This window comes from Nannospalax galili, unplaced genomic scaffold (genome assembly GCF_000622305.1).
Source record: "Nannospalax galili isolate Female #2095 unplaced genomic scaffold, S.galili_v1.0 scaffold1234, whole genome shotgun sequence".
NCBI lineage: Eukaryota > Metazoa > Chordata > Mammalia > Rodentia > Spalacidae > Nannospalax > Nannospalax galili.
In genome coordinates, this window is record NW_008334665.1 from 2,403,522 (window position 1) to 2,424,372 (window position 20,851).

General features: G+C 43.8%; 1 protein-coding gene across 1 annotated transcript in view; it reads left to right on the forward strand.

The window, feature by feature from the left end:
* The window catches only part of LOC103731132 (CUB and sushi domain-containing protein 1-like), a gene marked incomplete at its 3' end in the record, with an annotated part of 1,440,296 nt that overhangs the window by 1,247,759 nt on the left and 171,686 nt on the right, over window positions 1–20,851 (forward strand). The window contains exons 9-10 of the mRNA XM_017797230.1: window positions 5,229–5,353; window positions 17,606–17,727. Of these exons, the coding sequence (XP_017652719.1) occupies window positions 5,229–5,353; window positions 17,606–17,727 (247 nt within the window). The remainder of the gene's footprint in view (window positions 1–5,228; window positions 5,354–17,605; window positions 17,728–20,851) is intronic.

A 20,851-nucleotide genomic window follows, 5' to 3' on the forward strand; every position in this document is an offset into this window, starting at 1 on the left:
TAATCAAGTTTCCTGAAGAACGTTTGCCTGAAAGAATTCTGAGAAGAATAGAATTGTTTATACTGTCTGGATCTGTGAGAATAGAGGGTCTGAGGGCAGCATGTTACAGGAATTTTTTGAGGGTTTCTGATAATGCTACATTCTGAACATACCAAGGGTACAAAATGAAATTTTTTCCAGAATATTTCAAAGGATGGTGCCAGTCTGTCACTGTCTGCAAAGCACCTTCACGTACTGTTACTGTAGGTCATTTTGTCTCTTAATTAAGCACACCACAAGTCCATAGTTTTGTCCTATACTGAAACGGAGGGAAAGAGGGTCCCCTAGAGGGTTCTTAGTCTCATTCATAAAGGAATTGAAGAATGGACCCAAACGGCAGAAAGTGGACAGACTTACAGAGACCTGCATGACTGTGGCTGGTCAGAAGTTCTGAGTTCTGTGTTTATAAGGCGGGATTCCAGGCAGGAAGAATTCACTACCTCACTAACACACCAGGTATTTTGCCATCTGTTCAACATAACTTAAGGTGAACCTGCCTTCCTAGGGATGGTCCTATCACCAGGTGATTGACCAGTGAGACTGGAAAGGTGGGGCCTCCAACAGATAGACTAGGGATTGATGGCTAAATCTGTTTTCTCCCCCTATCCTGAAGCCTTTGAGAGGGAACTGACGCTGATTCTAACCATCCAACAGCTATCAAAATACATGAAAGCAAATCCTGAATCCATCACTCTAGAGTCCAGCCTTGGAAGACAAAAGAAAAATGAGGAGGAACCCAATAAAGGGATGCTTTTGGAAGCCCTTGTCAAGAAATTCCAGTGGACTCTCATATGAACATTTGAAAACTGCCCTGTTCTGACTTTTTTCTAGTTCCCTATCTAGAACTTGCAATGCTACTTACTCTTGCCTTTACTTCTCTTCACATCAATTCATGATTCAAGGACTTTCTTTTCCCCTTAGAGATAAGAGTTATGCAATTTGGGAGTCTTTTACATAGACCCACTGAAGGGGTACTCCAGTTGCCTCATGTTCAGTGTGGAAGAAGCCAGAGCGGTCTGTGTCCCGATTCCCTATTGGCAATTTGGGTAACCCCTTCAGTGGATGATGTGATAAGAACAGGAGGTAGGAATTGGCTAGGCAGTTAGGGTAAAAAGACCCCAAAGAATGTAGCCAGTTTCTTAGCTAAAAGTCAAAATGTCCTTGGGCCTCTTAGCAACATACTCTGTTCCGAAGGCCTAAAATGTCAGAAGTATTTGGGAGCCTGTATCTAATCCTTACAAGATTTTAGGGTTACCTCTTCAGAGGGGGGAATGTTAGAGTAGCAAAAAGCCGCATAAGTTTTACTGGTAAGGCAGAGTTTGTTTTTTTTACTGAGTTTTTAAAATTTCATACAACATTTCCCACTCAAATCCAGACCCATCCATGCCTCCCCTATCCCCTCACTGAAGCCCGTGCTCTGTGCCATACATGCTGAGACCTTTAAGTATTAAAATCAGAATAATACTGTTCTTATAATTTAAAAACATACTTACGATAGAATCACTCAAACAGTTCAGCGGCTGTTTTCTGATATAGACATGTAGATGCAGATCTGCAGTTCCTGGTGACCCTGATACATGCAATCTCCTATCACTTCTTTCTCTTTTACCTGGATACATATTTTCACGCACATCTCTGTAATCTTCGTTCATTGTTTCAACTTTTATTTTCTTAGGTATTTCTGACAAAAGCTTAGTGTTTCAGGGTCTTACTCCTGGCCACTGACAAAGCTTACAAACTTTAGCTCTGGCGGCATCATCTCATAATTTGGAGGGCAAACATACACTACGATTCCACAAATGGGGTCCATTAGTCATAGTCCTGATAGTGTTTCTTTAATTTGACAAATGAAAATTATATAAGCATATTATATGTAACATAATTTGGAAACATGCACACATTATAGATGCCTGAATTGAGCCAATTAGCATATCTATGACATCATGTGACCATAACTTTTGGAATGAGGATATTTAAAATCTATCTCAAAAGTTTCAAACAAACAGTAGAGTCTCACTGTATTCTCTATTCATGCCCGGGACCTTCTGAACTTGCTCCTCCAAACTGAACTGTCCTGACCTATGACATCTCCCTGGACCACTTTGCTCTTCAGTCCCCGGTGACTCCTCTCTTCTCTGTGCTTATGTGTGTCCTTGTTTGTAAGTTTCCACATGTAATAGCATGTGTGGTCTTTCTGTCCCTGGGTTCAATTCCCAGCAACCACATGGCAGCTAACAGTCGTCTGTAACTCCAGTACCAAGTCATTTGAAAATTTCTTCTGATCTCCACAAGCATTGCAAGACACAGGTGCTCTTGCATACATACATGTAATATGCTCATCTATATATAAACAAACAAAATATGATTTTAAAAGTGGCCTCCAAGTGTATCTATCTTGTTGGAAATAACAGTGTGTCCTGCTGGTTTAAAGGGCTGGGAGGCTTTTCTGTTTTGTTCAGGCCCCAGACTTTGTCCACTTATCTGCAGCTGCTCACTTGAGTCTCTGTGTTGCCTGTGATTTGCAATGTTATAGTGGAAATGGAATTACAGACATCACTCTGATAGTGATTTCATCTCCTTTGATCCACATGTAGGAGGCGGGAGGTTGCTGTGCCATGAAGCGGTACTTTGTTAATGATTTGAAAGTATGTCGATCACTTTCTAGAACTTTTGTCCTAATTCACATTACAGAGCACACGGGTTTTCCATTTCTTGACCCATGCCTGCCTCCTCCTTTTCCAATGCAGTCACAAGATGTGACTCCTCTGTTTATCTTCCCTCTGCAGTTCCTGGAGAAACAGCTCTCACCACCCTTCCCTGGGCCTGGTAGTCTTTGGCCTGTCTGCTTCTGAGAATGTCTGTTTAGCTCCTTAGTTCATATTTAAATAGGTCTCCGTTTTCCCACTGAGCAGTTGGATTCCTTGCATCAGGTTCTCAATATTGCCCCTTAAGAAACTGTCTTCACTCTGCTGGTTTCTGGTTCTGTACTGAAGGCTTTTAGTCTGAAACAGCCCCATTTGTCTATTTCTAACTTTGATGCCTGTACTTTGAGAATTTTTGAATCCTGGTTGTTTTTCATGAACTTGATCAAGATATAGTGAGAATTCCTAAAGGAACACTGGCAGGAGGTGAGGAGAAACATGGGAGGGCACGGTCTGTCAGAGCCACACACTGTCTTTATTGTACCGCTTGGCAAGCAGAAGTACCCGCCCACTTCCCTGGCTTTCTGATGCCCATCGTGGACCATTATGTCCATTAGCATCTTAGGACTGGAGAGGTGGCTCAGCAGTTAAGAGTGCTGGTTGCTCTTACAGAGGACCCAGGTTCAGTTCCCAGCACCCACGTGGCAGCTAACAACCATCTATAACACCAGTTCTAGGGGATCCAATGACCTCTTCCGATGTCTGTGGGCACTGTACAACACAGGTGCACTCACATACATAAATAAAAATAATAAAATATTTTTAAAAAAAGAAATCGGCATCTCAGGTTAAGATGATAAAACATTTTGGCGTACTTGGAAATTCCAGCTCTGCCTTTCCCAATTCTGCTCACGTTATTTTATGTATTTCACAACCTTAAGACACTCCCGCGTTTTCTGTTTCTTTACTTTGCTCCTGTCCCATTCCTTAACCACTGTATCATCTTGAAACTGGGGCATTGCCTGTATTCTTCATTTCTGCACTTTTGATGCCTACAGTGTGACGTAGTAAATGTTTAGTGCAACTGTTCTGAATTCTGGTGAACGTATACAAATGTATGGAAATCCAAGTAAACTGGAAAGATCCTGCAGATCAGAGCAGAATGCAATCATTGTTTTCAAAACACAATCCATAGATGTATTTCACTTCTTCACTGTGGTTCAGAGGTTTAAACAAGGACTGATTACCAGGAGTGATGGGGGTATCTACAAATTATAGCTGTCTTCAGTAACCGCAGACTGACATGAAACAATGACCGGTTTTCACACGTTCTGCTTTCAAAACTAAAACATTGTGTCCTATAATGCTTTTTCTTTTTTTCAAAACCTGTGTCATTAATCCTAGTTGTTCTTGATACACAGTGTAAAAATGGCTTCTTGAACAAATAAAACTGGAAAAGTCTGTGTACTTTACATTCTTTTAAATGGACACACAATTTTGCATATTAAGTCATATATTAACTTTTATTAGACTAAGAGTCCCTAATAAACACGTGTTTAATTTCATTTAATCCAGGGTTTCCCAAATTGGAGTGACTCTGTTATGATGATTTTGCACTCATTTAAGACTTTCCACAGAAAGAGAACTGTGTAGGTACATGTGAGAAATACTCATCTACCACCTGTGAGACGTCTGTCTTCGATGGGCAGGACAGGAAGCATCTCTTATTTCTTGCTTTATCTTTTATTTGTGCTTTTTATAACATTGTTTTTTATTTTTTGAGAATTTCATACATGAGTACTGTATCTGCACTATTTCTGCCCCTCCAGTCCCTCCAACATCATGTTTGCTGTGCGCAGAGCGACGCCTGCCTGTCTCACCTCCTCACGTGCCTGTCCAACTGGTGCTCAACGGCAGTGTGTTGGGTTGTTACAACCTATGGCTTCCTGTTTGCAGGCTCAGCTCTGGGCCAAAGCAATTTTCCATCTCACTCCAGGCTGGACGGATTCCCGTTTTCTAAAATAAATGATTCCTTTCCTGTAAGATGTATTTCTGAAGTGTAACATCACTGTCCTTTGGGAATGATGAATGTTTGTGATAGGAACACAGATCCTTCACAGAGATGCTCCTTACCTGGGCTCTTTCAATAAATATTTAGTCACATGGAATGACATCCAATTTCACTTTGGTTTCAGGGTGCAAAATTCCCTCACAGACATTTTAGGGTGTGACAGTATCCAAAAGTTTGCCTGTTTGGTGGGGCAACAGCTCAGGCTCCAAAGTGGCCCTCTATGCACAATCTTCCACAGAACATTCAAGGTTATTCTCGACTTCAGAGTAAGTTCAAGGCCAGGCTGGACTACCTGAGATGCTCTCTACAACCACCTCTACCCCCCACCCCACACCGGCTCCCAAACCATGAGCTCTTGCACACTGTTGAAAGCTTTCGGTCGTTCCCATTGAGTGACGCTGTAGCTGCCGTTCTGTTGAGTTCTTTGGGAGTTTGCAGAGGGTGATTTGGACTGTTTTCTCTCTGCTACTCTCTAGGGTCGGTGCAAACGTGCAGTTCTCCTGTGAGGATAATTATGTGCTCCAGGGATCCAAGGGCATTACCTGCCAGAGAGTAACAGAGACCCTGGCGGCGTGGAGCGACCACCGGCCCATCTGCAGAGGTAAGGAGCCTAGGAGGTGGTGCATGCTCTCCTCAGAGCTGATGTCCTGGGGGCACATGAGGTGTGAGTGTGAGACGTCATCTCCAGCGAGGGAAGAACTTGATGACGATGATGTACGTTTTTGTGATGATAGGAATCAGGGAAAGTGTGTGTGTGTGTCTGTGGTGTGTGTGTGTGTCTGTGTGTGGTATGTGTATGGTGTGTGTGTGTGGTATGTGTGTGTGGTGTGTGTCTGTGTGTGTATGTGTCTGTGTGTATGTGTGTGTGGTGTGTGTGTCTGTATGTGTGGTGTATGTCTGTGTGGGGTGTGTGTGTGTCTGTGTGTGTGGTGTGTGTGTATGTATGTGTGTCTGTGTGTGTGGTGTGTGTGTCTGTGTGTGTGTATGTGTGTATGTCTGTGTGTATGGTGTGTGTGTGTGGTATGTGTGTGTCTGTTTGTATGGTGTGTGTGTCTGTGTGTGTGGTGTGTGTGTCTGTGTGTGTGTATGTGTGTGTGTCTGTGTGTGTGGTGTGTGTGTGTCTGTGTGTGTGTGGTGTGTGTGTGTGTCTGTGTATGTGGTGTTTGTGTGTCTGTGTGTGTCTGTGTGTGTGGTGTGTGTGTCTGTGTGTGTGTATGTGTGTATGTCTGTGTGTATGGTGTGTGTGTGTGGTATGTGTGTGTCTGTTTGTATGGTGTGTGTGTCTGTGTATGTGGTGTATGTGTGTGTGTATGGTGTGGTTTGTGTGTGTGTGTGTGTGTGTGGTGTATGTGTCTGTGTGTGTGGTGTGGTGTTTGTGTGTGTGTCTGTGTGTGTGTCTCTCTGTGTGTGTGTGTGTGTCTGTGCATGCTTATGGACGTCAGGACATCTTAAGTTCTGTCTTCCCACCATCATATTCTTCCTCAGAATAACTCAAGTCTGTCAGGCTTGTCGGAAAGCCCCTTGACCTACTGAGCCATCTCACTGGCCCCTAATAAATTGCATAAACCTCTGACATGGTTGACTGAAGAAAATATTTACCATCATCATCAACTTTACCTTCAAAGGGAGAGTATGAAATTAGTAGAAGCTCAATACAAATTGGCCATTTTTATGAGGTACATTAATCCTACTTGAATTCTAGAAACCATATAAAACCCAACAGAAAATCATCTTAACTGTTTTAATGTGGAAAACATTTTTAAAAATTAAAAGTAAATTAGGTTTCAGCCGTATCTTTTCTTATACCTACTTCATAAAATAACCTGTACAAACTGGTAGTTTCTAAAGAAAAATAAAACACCCATTGGAGTAAGGAAAGCTTTGTATATAACGATGGCTTCTCCTCTGTAGCCTTTTATTTATTTATTCATTATTTATGTATTTATTTGTTTGTCTGTCTGTGTGTTGTATGTATGCACACTGTGTATGTAGATGTGTTCACCCATGCATGCATGTATGGAGCCCAGAGGCCAAGTTTGGATATCTCAGTGATCCTCCACTTTATTTTTTTAAGACAGGGTCTTTCAGGAGTCACCCGCCCCTGAGATCTGCTTTTCTCTGCCCCTTGGATCTAGGGTTACAGATGTATCTCCCCTGGATTTTGTGGGGTGCTGGAATCCAAACTTGCATCCTCATACTTGAAAAACATGATCTTTACCACTGCGCCGTCTTCCCAGCCCCTGATCCTTGCAGCCTTTAAAAAGATTGCTGGATCTCCTGCACTTATATTCTTAGTATTAAATGTTTTCAGAGCTCCCACACTGAATTCCATAGTGGCTACACTGACTGAGAGTCATAACCACAGCGTGGGAGCAGGGCTGTCCAGCTCCCTCCAGAAGCCCACCCGGCATCACGTGTGTGGACTTCCACGGCCTAGATGGTCAAGTCTTGGAAGAGGGCCGTGGGTCTTGGTTTTTTCGTGGTTTGTCTTTCTCTGAAAAGCACAATGTGCATCTCAGGGTAGTTATTTACAACACAGCACACCTGACCTTCTCACAGGCATGGCTTAGTACCCGCCACCCTTCCTCTCCCCACCCCTCCCCTCCCACGCCCCACACTTCCCTCCCCTAGAAACTGCTAGTCTTCCCTCAGCTGACAAGAGCAGCTCTTCCTAGGTCTCAGGAATGTGTGGGATGACCCAGTTCCTGTGGTTCTATGCCTGGTATATTTCCCTTTATGGAATGCCCTCCAGCTCATCCACGGCACTGCATGTGCGAAAATCTCTCCCCAGTTCCTGCAGCAGGGCCCTGTGGAAAGTGTTCCTGAACTTCCTGGGGGCCCTCTGGAAAGACTAAGAGGTCCTTGGAGGAAAATCCTCAGTCAGGGGTATGGACCCTATATGTGGCTGAGTATTCAGAGGTTATGGTAGCACCAGGTCTCAGGGGGTGCCTGATAACTCCTCAGTGGGATAGTCACACTCAGCCTGTTCTGTTCATGTGATAACCTCACAGTGGGGTCATGTGTTCACACTCAGCCTGCTCATGTGATAACTCCTCAGTGGGGAGAAGGTGACCAACTATGGTAAGCAGCCAGCACTGCTGAGCACTGCACTGCTTCCCACCCCCCACTGCCCATGTTTGGACTGGTTGACTGTGTGTAGTGTCTGTCAGCTGGTCTTACCTGTGGATGCCCCAGTTCTGTGACCTCCCGCCCCCCAAACACAATGTAAGCCACACGTAATTATAAGTACAGAGGGGCTAGAGAGATGGCACAGTGGATAAGGGTAATTGCTGCTTTCGAAGAGGACCTGGGTGCAGTTGCCAGCACCCACATGGTGGCTCACAACCTTCCTTATCTCCAGTTCCAGGGCATCTGTTGACCTCTCACAGCCTCCGCAAGTCCCAGACAAGCATGTAGTGCACTTACATACATGAAGGCCAAACACTCATACACATAAAATAAAAATGAACAAATCTTTAAAATATAAATGGAACAGCCCAATTTTAAATGCATAAAGGAATGGATGAATGTTACTTTAGTAATATATTTTATTTACCATATATATCCAAAATATTATCATTTTCGTTTAAGTCACTATGAAGCTCACAGTGAGATGTATGGTATTCTTGTCACCCACACTGGACCATCGAAACCCAGCACGAGGGTTCAGCCTCACTGGGCCTAGGCAGTGGCCCCACACTGGGCAGCAAGACTCTAGAAACAGCACATCTCTGCCATCTTTGTTCCGTCCCAGCCATCAACACCCTGTGCATCTGGAGACTAGACACCTAAGTGAGTCATGATCCCTTTCCTGGCTGGCATCCCCACTGCAGAATTACTTTCTTCCATTAAAACCCTTACATCTTCTAGGCTGGCAACTTTGAAGCTTGATGATGTTCTTCTTCCTCCATTGAGCAGCCCTGGACCTGCTCCCACGACTGACTGATGCACAGATGGAGAAGAGCTGCAGAGGGCATTTCTAACCCGGGTTCATGCCTATTTCTATAAAAGGATGACTCTGGGTCTCAAATAATATAAGGAAAGTAGATACCACCATACCAAGTGTTTCCAACACTACTTACTTAAAACCGACTGGGGCTATGTAGCCAGTGATGGGCGAGTTCAGTTCCCAACAGCAAGGGAATCTACTTAGTGCGAAGACATTTGTGAAGCTGTGGGTAGTTCCCTACGTTCCCAAGTACAGTCTCCCAAGTACATTAGTCACAGTTACAAGTAGCAAGTAAAGAGATGACAAGGCGCGGATTTCCACGGTTCATTCTTGGTCATTAAAGGAGCCTTTGTATCGATCATGTCAAATGCATGTTCCAAAGTCAACCTTCAGACAGAGAACTGACCGCTCTGGGCACTGGGAATCCGACCAGCATAAGGATCTTTCAGGTCACTGAATCAAGCAAGTCCTGTGTCAAGGCTCCCATCTCCGTGAAGGGTCTCTAACTCTTAAGTCATCATCCGGCTTTGCTCCTGGGGGAGTGTCTGATGGAAGCCTTTGATAGATCACTGTGAGTCAGAAATGACCCGGGAAAGGAAGATGCTGTGGTTAGCCAAAGTCTGCATTAGCTGATGAGCCTGAGGACCTTTTCCTCTTGTGACGAGACGGATGAATGTTGTCATAGCTCAGCAATTACCCAAGTCATTCCATATTCCTTTTGAAATTATGCTTACTTCATTTAGAGATATAAAAACAACTATTATGATTTTTTTTCCTCAGGGTAAAACATTATGAGTTGTTCTAAACCACATAAGCATCCTTAATAGGCATTGGAAAAAAATAAGCAAACCAAAGAGATCGAGGAGAGGGGCTTTATTTAAGTGAAATATTCTCGCTTGTGCTTCCTCTCATCAGGGTTTAGGGAGAGGGATGGGCGCACTTTCTCTGATGCTAACGGGCCTTTCTCCCTCAGTGCTGGCTGGTGGTTTGAGTTGCTCCCCAAGTTGAAAGGGCTTGTAAGAAAAGTGAGGTGTTATTTGCAATTGTAACCATAGTTACACAAAAGTTAATTGGAGCCATCCAGGGTCACAGAATAAAGTTATTATTACCTCGGGATTCCAGGTGAGGTTAACTAAGAATTATCTTTAACTTATTAACTTGTCATGTTCTAGAGTCCGCTGAAGCATTTTCCTTTCTACCCGTGTTTTATGCCCATGCAGAAATGACCTTTTAATGGTAATGAAAGATTATTTACAGCGGAGCAAAGTTTCATTCTGTCAGACTACAGGCCTACCATCAATTTTAGAATTATATTTTATATGGTAATTATTTGTTCAAGTAGCTTTAGTTTCAGAGATTTAAAGAGACACACAGAATTACTTTTTTTCCCTGGTCTTTTGGAGACAGGGCCTCCCTGTAGCCCCAACAGTCCTAGAACTGCTGTGTAGATCAGGCTGGCCTCAATCTCAATCTCAATCTGATTCCAGATGCTGGGACTAAAGGCGTGCACATCCATGCCTGGCTCCAGTTAGTTTTAATTGTACTGAATTTGGAGAAATATCCACTATTCCTTCCAAATTTTTAAGCTTTGTGCTTTCTACTTGAAAGTCATTGGGGAAAGTTATGTTTTTATGTGTATTATTTTTCCACCGAGTTACTGAGTGATGGGTTTATGCTGCTTGCCCATACTGTTAACAAATAGCCTGGGAGGGTTCCCGGAGTTTCCTGAGTCGCTCCTAACTCCATCCAGGAGAGGACACAGGTGAGCCTGACTTGGGCTCCTGGCCTATGCATTCCTCTGTGTAGTCTTATACTTCTGACAGATGTCACCTTGCCTGAAATCCCTCCCTGACTCCCCTCTTCCAATCCAAGTCCTTCCACTCTGAAAATCTTCTCACTGCCTCCCTCATTTCCTGACAGAATTATGTTTGTATGTTGATGTGTCCATTCTTGATTAAATCGATGGATTTAGTTAATTTCTCTTTCTGCTACATCCTCAGTGCCCAGCTTGAGGTAGGCAGTCGGTAATCCTTGACCACAGGTGCTGTGATGTGTGTGAGATACTGCACTGTGTCCTTTAATTCAGTCCTCAGATCAGTCATACGTACAGTAATGGTACTTGCAGTAATTAAGCACTATGAGAGACTTGGAATGAAACAGCTCAGAACTAACCATCAAGTAGGTAGCTGCATGAGCCAGGCTGGGGGCGGGTAGGATGGAGACAGCCTCAGCTGATAATCTGGACATAAAGATACATTTCTGAATGGCTTATTGTAAAAACCATATAAGAAATATACTGCTTATAGACCTATTGGTTTGCTTAAAAGATGTGATTCTTAGCTGGGCATTGTGGTGCACGGCTGCAGTCCCAGTACTTGGGAGGCAGAGGCAGGCGGATCTCTGTGAGTTCAAGGCCAGTCTGGTCTACATAGTGAGTTCCAGGACAGCTGGGGACACAGAGAGACCCTGCTAAAAATATGTCCAATAAAAAAGAGATGTGATTCTTGTTATTTGGCTAATTTAAATTTTTTTGAATAGAATATATTTTTCTCCCTTTAATTAAGTAATTTCTATAGGACAGAAAGGATTTCCTGGTATTAAGATAATCAATTTAAAAAGTAAATAAATAAACCAAAATTAATAAATAACTATGTGCTTTTTGTTTTGTTTTGTTTTGAGACAGGGTTTCTGGATTTGGTAGATGTATAAATTATCATTGAAATTTGAGTGCACAAGCTTAGGAAACTGTCCAGAGGCTGATATATATCCTGTCATAGGTCACAGGTACTTTCCAAGGACATCACACATGTAAACTGACATCAGTCTCTATTGGATACTGTATTGAAAGATACTGACAGGGGCCAGGCCTGTTGAAGAGTGGGAAATGACATTGAACTACAGCATGTGCAAACACATCTGTGTGTGTCAGTGACAGTGCACTGTGAAGACTTATATTTCTTAAAGACTGTGTTGATTACTTGAATGCCTGCTTAGCCGAAAAGCAACCATAAGGTTGGAAGTTCTTCTACTTCCACAGACATTGCAAGACTCTTCACTGCCAGTCAAACAGACCACGACAGCTCTCCAAGATCATAAAGAGCCACACAACTATTCATAGTAAAGAATGAGAAGTTTCAGGGTCTTTGAGTGACAGACAGACATCAGGGTAGAGCTTCAGACTTCTGGCACTCTCAGGATCTTATGGCCTTGTGTCAATCCTAGAGCAATCCACTGTGCTCCAACTCAGGTACAACTGGCCACACTCCTGACACTTCTGGATGGACTGATGCTGCTCCCTCACTCAGGAGGGCCTTGGAGGTCACCATCCTCCACCCCCAGTTACTCCTTGTCTCTCAGGAAAGGACTCCTAGTGCATCATCCTGAGTGTGACTATGGAAGGGATCAGCACACTCTGACTATACTGTCCTTAATCTGTGGATGCTCATTCGCAGGTTCCAACTCAAGGGAGTGCTCCATCTTGCTGCATTCTCATTCTCTCTCTCTCTCTCTCTCATTTGCCTTTTGAGATAGGATCTCCCTATAGCCCCAGCTAGCCTGGAATTCCCCATATAGGCCAGGCTGACTTCCAACTCACAGAGCTCCTCCTGGCTGTGCTTCCCAAGTGCTGGGGTTAAAGGCATGCACCACTGCATCAGGTTTCCATCTCCCCTTCTGATGCTGTTTTCTGCTACTTTTTCTTCTTAAATACTGAATTAATTAATTAACATTTTATTTTGTAGTACTCTGGATGGAACCTAGGAGTTTGCACATGCTGAACAAGGATTTGATCACTAAGCTGTGGTCTTCTCTAACTTTTATTTTTGTGACAAGGTCTCCCTAAATTGCTGAGTCTGGCCTTGTAGTCCATAGCCTAGTCTGGTGAAACTTATTTTTTTTGCCTTAGAGACCTGAGTAGCTAGGGTTACAGATATACATATATAGCCAGGCCTTGATTACATTCAATTAAAAAGTACTTTTAGTTTATAATACCTTGGAAAAATATACTTAGAGCTTGAAGCTGATGGAGGACAGTGGTGATTAAACCTTAAACAGCTTTGACGGTGTGAAAACTGAATTTTATGTCAGACTTATAAAACTGTGATGTAAGAACACGTAGCCCACAAATTGCCTTTGAGTGGTGGGGAGGATGATTGGATGGTTAGGAGGCAAACACAGGGGCGGCAACTGAACTTGCCAGAAATTTCCTCAGAGGGAATAAATTACAGTCAATCGTGACTTCAGTTGGTTATACCTTCTAGAAAAATCAATAATAAACAAACAAACAAACATTTCCCAAGGAAACTGAAACCTGCTAGAATCTGTGATAAATGCCAAGGTTTACAGATGGAAAAACTCTGCCCTAAATATTCCCACAATTTTATTTGGTAGTTTGATAAAGCTATGCATGAAGTATATAAAAATTATTATTAAAATATACTGAACATATATATGTATATATGTATACATATATACATATATTTATATAAAGATGAGTTATTTTATGGACTTATTTGACAACCATTACAGAATAATATGTCTAATGGAAGTGGATTCCTTCTTCATCTGAAATAGCGATCTATGCTGAAAATGTGGAGATGTGTAGCTTTCCTGCACATATTTTACTTACAGCTCAATAAAAATATATGATCACTGAAAGAATCATTTCCCCCAGCAATGAGTGAGATAAATTTCTTGAAGTACTGAGTCCAGTTTTATTAAGTCAAGTGAGGGGCCAAGCTTCAAAGCAGATACTTGGTCACACAGTGATGCAGGGCTTTATTCTGTGAGCTTTCCTGTAGGGGACAGAGGGACAAAGGATTGAAGGAGTGCAACATTAAAAAAAAAAAAAACCTAATTGTCTTCCCACTGTATACAGTCTGTAGGTGTGTCTTCTTAAATATTGAAATAATTAGAATGTCATTGTGTTTATACTGATTTACAATGAAATCAACACATATCTATAACCATCACTACATTTATAGAGCTGTGAATTATACATATTACAAAGTGCCACATAAAGGCACCAGACCCCAAGTTGTATTGGTGGTAACTCTTCTTAAGACTTTTTAACTAATATTGTTAATATAGGAATACTGCAGGCAGATTTCACATTGGAGGCTCATGATCTGTTCTGAGAATGTGTTCCTAAAATAGACAGATCACAGGGTGAAGATTGGCATCTAGGAAGGGTCCACACTTGGAGGCAGCTCTGCCAGGTGGCCTTTGCCTGTGGCATGCCCACCAGTGTTTAAAAACCAGTCTGCTAGGCTGCAAACACTGGTACTTTCAAAGGTTATTTTAAGCATGTTTATGAATGTATAGTTGACTATTTTTAGTTAACTATGTCTGTAAGTACTCAGCAACTGAAAAGTTATTGAACGTGATCCTGTCAAAGTGTATGTCAAGGACAAGAGCCCACATGCCTGGTGCTGAGCATCTGCTATCAAGCAAACAGAGGCCTCAGCATCCCAGCCTAAGAAGAACGAAAATCACAGTGAAAGGATCATGACTTCTGCAAACAAGGGATTGCAGTGAACTACCACTGCTTCCAGGAATAGGCACCATTTAAATCATTTTAATATCACTATAAACAGAAGAAGGAAGTGTTCATTCCTGGCTGGGGCAAGTGGAGGCTCCTGACTCTCCCATAAGCTCTTCAAAGTCCGAAGACCTACTGTGTTGACAAAATTTTGCCTCCTTGAGCCTCAACTGACGTAACTGGGCTGAATTATGATGCTGCCGAAGTGTAGAACTCTGCACACACTTCCTGGTACAATTAGTTTCTTCTCCTCATTTCCCACACCTAGTGTGAGGTGGTTTTTTCGGTCTTTTGAGACAGGGTCTCCGTGTAGCCCCAGCTGTCCTGGAACTCACTATGCAGACCAGGCTGGCCTTGAACTCACAGAGATCCCCTTGCCTGTCTATTCTGGAAGTCGTGCTGGTGTTAGATTTCTGAATTTTCTATTGTTTCGGAGAGAGAAAACTTTGCAGAAGAGGGCGATTCAAACATTTCTTTTTATACCACATGATGTTTTTTTTTTTGTTTTGCAATTTTCAGGCTTGACTTGCTCTTTCAGTTCAGCTGGAAAATAAAAGATATAAAGGAAATGATAGTTTCTTATGTCCATCCAACACCCTCATTTGAAGTTCACGGGATGAAACCTGGGAGCTGAAACTATGCAGCCTGTGTGCTGCACTCGAGGGGCACGAGATCCAGGCCAGCCACTCTGCTTGACTTGCTCTTTCAGTTCAGCTGGAAAATAAAGATATAAAGGAAATGATAGTTACTTATGTCCATCCAACACCCTCATTTGAACTTCACGGGATGAAACCTGGGAGCTGAAACTACGCAGCCTGTGTGCTGCACTCGAGGGGCACGAGATCCAGGCCAGCCACTCTGTGAGATCCAGGCCAGCCACTCTGTGAGATCCAGGCCAGCCAGGTCTACATAGAAAGTTCCGGGACAGCTGGGGCCACAGAAGCCCCATCTCAGAAAAAAAAAAAAAAGACTGATTTGATATTGACTTTCTGCACTGTATTGTCACCAACCAGGCTACCCTACGAGCACTGATGGCTTAGCAGAGAGACTACGGCAAAATGTCACAGTCCACATTGTGAACATCAATCTAGAGCCCCAAAGGTTCATAAAGAGCCGCTTGTCAAGTTGAGCTTCAAGCACTTAACCACTTTTCATCATGACCCGTTAAAAGCGAACATTATGGGAACTGGAGAGGTGGTTCCATGGTTAAGAGAACTTGCTGGTCTTGCAAAAGTCCTGTGTTCAGTCCCCAGCACCGATGCCAGGTAGCACGCAACCACCTATAACTCCATCTTCAGAGGATCTGACAACCTCCGTGGCCTCCATGGTCATCTTTACTCAAGGGCTCATTCCCCACCTGACACACATACATTTAAAAATAAATCTTGTTTCAAAAACTATCAGGACTAGAGAGATGGCCCAGGGGTTAAGAGCACTGGATGCTCTTGCAGAGGACCCAGGTTCTATTTCTAGCACCCACAAGGTGACAACCATTGTAACTCCAGTTCCAGGGGATTCAACACCCATTTCTGATCTACACAAGTGCAGGGTTCCCCAACACACAAGCACTGCACAACACGGGTATGCTTTACATACATGTGGGCAATAAATTTATACACATAAAATAAAAGTAATAAAGTCAGGCACGGTGGCACACACCTTTAATCCCAGCACTCAGGAGCCAGAAGCAGGCGGATCTCTGTGAGATTGAGGACGTCCTTGTTTACATAGTGCATTCCAGGCCAGCTGTGGCTACAGGAGGACCTTGTCTCAAAAAGACCAAAATAAATAATAAATAAATAAATAAATAAATGAATACATGAGATTTTTTTAAACTATCGTGTGTTTTCTCTCATGTACAGAATCTATATTTAAAAATAAGTATTTTTTACATGCATGGGACAGCAATATAGAACCAGGAGTCTGTAGATGGAGGAGACCTGATGGGTCCAGAGGAGAGCAGGAGATAAAGGGAAGAGAGAAGCCTGTGTATTTTTCTCATGCGTGGGACCTAGGTTCAGTATCTGCATATGCATGAAAGTAGACAAGGGTCTGTGGGAATAGGATGTGGAAGTGAGGTGTAAACGTGAGGACGCATGAGAATGAAATCACCACACTCCTCCCCACCAGGCTCACAGAGTGCTGCTGACGGGCGGGGTGGGGTGGGGGGCAGAAAGATCACAAGAGCCGAGGCTGTGAGGTCTTACAAGGAAACAGTGCTTTCCTGACACAATGGGGCAGTGGCACATCTTGACCCACAGTGGTTGTGACGACATGTTTAAGACCGGCAGAAGCCCAAGCCAAACCAAATCTCAGCAGTGGGGCACTAAGTCCTCTAGCTGATGAGCAGTTGGCATTCGGGAACTGCTGGGGAAGGGAAAGGGAGTTTTCCTTAAAGACGTGTCCCCTGGCAGGTCGACCAGCATTAGGAGACGAGCACACACCAGAGAGTATTTGAGCAACACAGCCTGGACATGATGGGCTTTAAAAAGTGCGGGACAGTAATCAGTTGCCAATACTTCTTCAGCTAAGATTGGGTCAGCTGTTCATCTGCCCAGCTCTGTGTTGGTTTACTGTCTGCCTGAGTTTGCATGGGACTTGTGTATCCTGACACCATTGCCATAGAATCATACGAACAAGGTCCCAGGAGCTTGTAGAACGCTGTTTCCATATGGTCCTGCACCTCCTCACTGGCTCTTACAATCTTTCTGTCCCCTCTTCTGAGATGGTCCCTGAGTCCTGAGTGGGTGAAGTTTAATAAAGGGGTCCTGTCCAAGGACCAGCATTCTGCAGACTCTTAATCTTTATACTTTGGCCTTTTGTGACGTTTTTGATTACTGCTAGGTGAGGAAGAGCTGAGCTTCCTAAAACAAGGGACTCTAGATAGACTGAGTAGACCTCGGTGGATGGACTTGTACTGGGGAACGTCTAGGGACACTGACTTGACACAGTGGGCCTCAACAGGGATGACAGAGTATACGGGTTCCAGTGTGGGGGGCGGGCTATGGGAGGGTGCTAGTGGGGACGGGTATATAAAGATGACTGAGATTGTTTGAGATGTTCTGTATGAAACACAAAAAATTCAATTAGAACACATTTTTTAGAAAAGGGGGCACTGGGAGCTGGGTGGGTGGTGCAGAGGGGATCTGGGTTTGCCTGTGAGAGGTAGGTGAATATAATCAAATACATTGTAGAAGATTCTCAAAGATTTGATAAAAATATTATTTTTAAATGTCATAATGACACTACTTTGTATGCTAACTAAAAAAAAAAGTGAGGATGTTATAAAAACCAAGTTTGACATCTCACCAGATGTCCTCTTCCCATTTGGCAAATCAGACGGTTTTGTTTCTACCTGCTTCCAGCCAGGACCTGTGGATCGAACCTGCGAGGACCCAGTGGTTCCATCACCTCCCCTAACTACCCCGTGCAGTATGAGGACAACGCACACTGCGTGTGGGTCATCACGACCACCGATCCCGACAAGGTAAGGCTCCCGCCCACTGGGTGGTGTCGGCAGCACTCTGGGATGAACAGCTACCTGACGCACCCCACACAGCTGGCAGTGGCTGGCATCCACACACCCTCACCCATGGGGTGGAGATTCCCGGCAGGCCTGTCTGGCAGGTCAGGAGGTGAGGCCAGCGCTGCTGCTGGGGCTCCGTTGGTGGTTTTCCACCTTTGCACGGTGCTTGGTGTTACAAGCTCTTCTGCAGGACAGAGCCTAGGAGTGGCCTTTCCAACATGCTTGTCAAAGCCAACTTCTGATTTTTCCTTCTCTAAATGTTAACAGCTCTCTATCCTTTTACAGTATTGTGTGCTAAATGTATTAAGTACCATGTTTCCCTGCGTTCCTGAAACCATGGAAGTTGGCCCAATTTCTGCACACATTGTTGCCATGGTGTTGTTTTCTATTACCTCATAAGCCAGGAGATCAACCCACAGATGTACTTTGACACAATTCTCTCAGAGTTCAACACAGATGATAGTAATGAAACACGGGGTGAGGTGTCTTTATATTGATCTCATTAAAATATTGACAATAAACTATTCTGATACAGATTTCACATAAACTAAACAATGTAAAGTAAGTGCTGTTAAAAGAATTGGTTGTAGCCGGCCTGGTGGTGCACGCCTGTAATCCCAGCACTCAGGATGCAGAGGCAGGCAGAGGTCTATGACACTGAGGCCAGTCTGGTCTACATGATAAGTTCCAGGTCTTCTGGGGCTAAAGGGAGACCCTGTCTCAAAAAGACCAGAAAAAAAGGATCCCAGTAACATTAATTTACTGGACCAACCTACTTGCCAGTTTCCGAGTTTCCCTGACATTTTGTGTCGGGAGTGGCCACCTATCTGTTTCCACACACCACTGAAAACCCCTTATTTTTGTACAGACTTCTCCCCATGCACCTGAGTCCTAGCCCCACAGCACAGGCAGGTTGATTTCTAGTCAGTGGTGTTTTCATCAGATGCCTGTTGGACTCCGTTTGCTAACTTCAATTCTAACATCTCTGTTATTGTTTATATAAAATGCCAGTTCTAATAAACAGCAATGGGCAAAGCCAGGGGAGTTGCATGGACTTTCTTTACAAACCTGAAGATATTTCTGAGCTGTGCGTGTGGGTCATCACGACCACCGATCCCGACAAGGTAAGGCTCCCGCCCACTGGGTGGTGTCGGCAGCACTCTGGGATGAACAGCTACCTGACGCACCCCACACAGCTGGCAGTGGCTGGCATCCACACACCCTCACCCATGGGGTGGAGATTCCCGGCAGGCCTGTCTGGCAGGTCAGGAGGTGAGGCCAGCGCTGCTGCTGGGGCTCCGTTGGTGGTTTTCCACCTTTGCACGGTGCTTGGTGTTACAAGCTCTTCTGCAGGACAGAGCCTAGGAGTGGCCTTTCCAACATGCTTGTCAAAGCCAACTTCTGATTTTTCCTTCTCTAAATGTTAACAGCTCTCTATCCTTTTACAGTATTGTGTGCTAAATGTATTAAGTACCATGTTTCCCTGCGTTCCTGAAACCATGGAAGTTGGCCCAATTTCTGCACACATTGTTGCCATGGCGTTGTTTTCTATTACCTCATAAGCCAGGAGATCAACCCACAGATGTACTTTGACACAATTCTCTCAGAGTTCAACACAGATGATAGTAATGAAACACGGGGTGAGGTGTCTTTATATTGATCTCATTAAAATATTGACAATAAACTATTCTGATACAGATTTCACATAAACTAAACAATGTAAAGTAAGTGCTGTTAAAAGAATTGGTTGTAGCCGGCCTGGTGGTGCACGCCTGTAATCCCAGCACTCAGGATGCAGAGGCAGGCAGAGGTCTATGACACTGAGGCCAGTCTGGTCTACATGATAAGTTCCAGGTCTTCTGGGGCTAAAGGGAGACCCTGTCTCAAAAAGACCAGAAAAAAAGGATCCCAGTAACATTAATTTACTGGACCAACCTACTTGCCAGTTTCCGAGTTTCCCTGACATTTTGTGTCGGGAGTGGCCACCTATCTGTTTCCACACACCACTGAAAACCCCTTATTTTTGTACAGACTTCTCCCCATGCACCTGAGTCCTAGCCCCACAGCACAGGCAGGTTGATTTCTAGTCAGTGGTGTTTTCATCAGATGCCTGTTGGACTCCGTTTGCTAACTTCAATTCTAACATCTCTGTTATTGTTTATATAAAATGCCAGTTCTAATAAACAGCAATGGGCAAAGCCAGGGGAGTTGCATGGACTTTCTTTACAAACCTGAAGATATTTCTGAGCTGCAGTTGCTCTGACAAAAGTCCCCAGGTTTTATTAGGCGTACTCTCCATGTTCCAGAGCTGTGTGGTTCCCTGGGACAGCAACCCAACACCACCAACCAAGCAATGCATCCTCAGAGATTTCCTTGAGGCTGGGCAGAATCTCGGTCTAATGTTTGCCAAGGTCTCAGTGTTTCCCAGGTCTTGTCCTTAGCAATTTAGAGTCAGCTGTACCAAGTAGAAGTCATGATGGTTTGGGGTCCTCGGCAAACTTAATGAGCTTCAGAGCCCCTATTCTCACAAACACCGTGAGAGCATTTTCCTTTGGAAATAGTTGTGAAAAATTAATCGATAGGTGTTTTTAAGTAAGTGCATCGGCACTGTCTGCTAAAAGGTACTAGTATCAGAAGACGCAGCACGGTGCAGATGCAGGGAGAGGCCAACACGGACACAGATGAGGTGGAGTTTACCGAGATAGTCCATGAATTTGTCAAAACGAAGTTTATTTAACCCAAGGTTAGTGTATGTGCTGTGTTACCAGTCTGTAATTGCTTTCCTTGATTTCTACGTTCACATCTTTGCGGAATACTCCATTTAATCTCTACCAGGAGAAGTTGTTTGTCCTCGAGAATTTAGCAAAAGTCAGTTGGAAAAGTTTAGGGAAGAAATAGGAAACTATTGTGTTTGCTTGCTCTGTGGTATGCTAGATGCAGATTGAGCTGATAGCACATGTGTATGACCTACACTTCCATTAAGGAGGCGGGACAATATCTTTTCTTAGATTTGTTTTGGCAATAATATAGCTAAAGAGAATAAATTCCTATAAAACAAAGGAATAGGTTAGTTTTGGTTATTTCC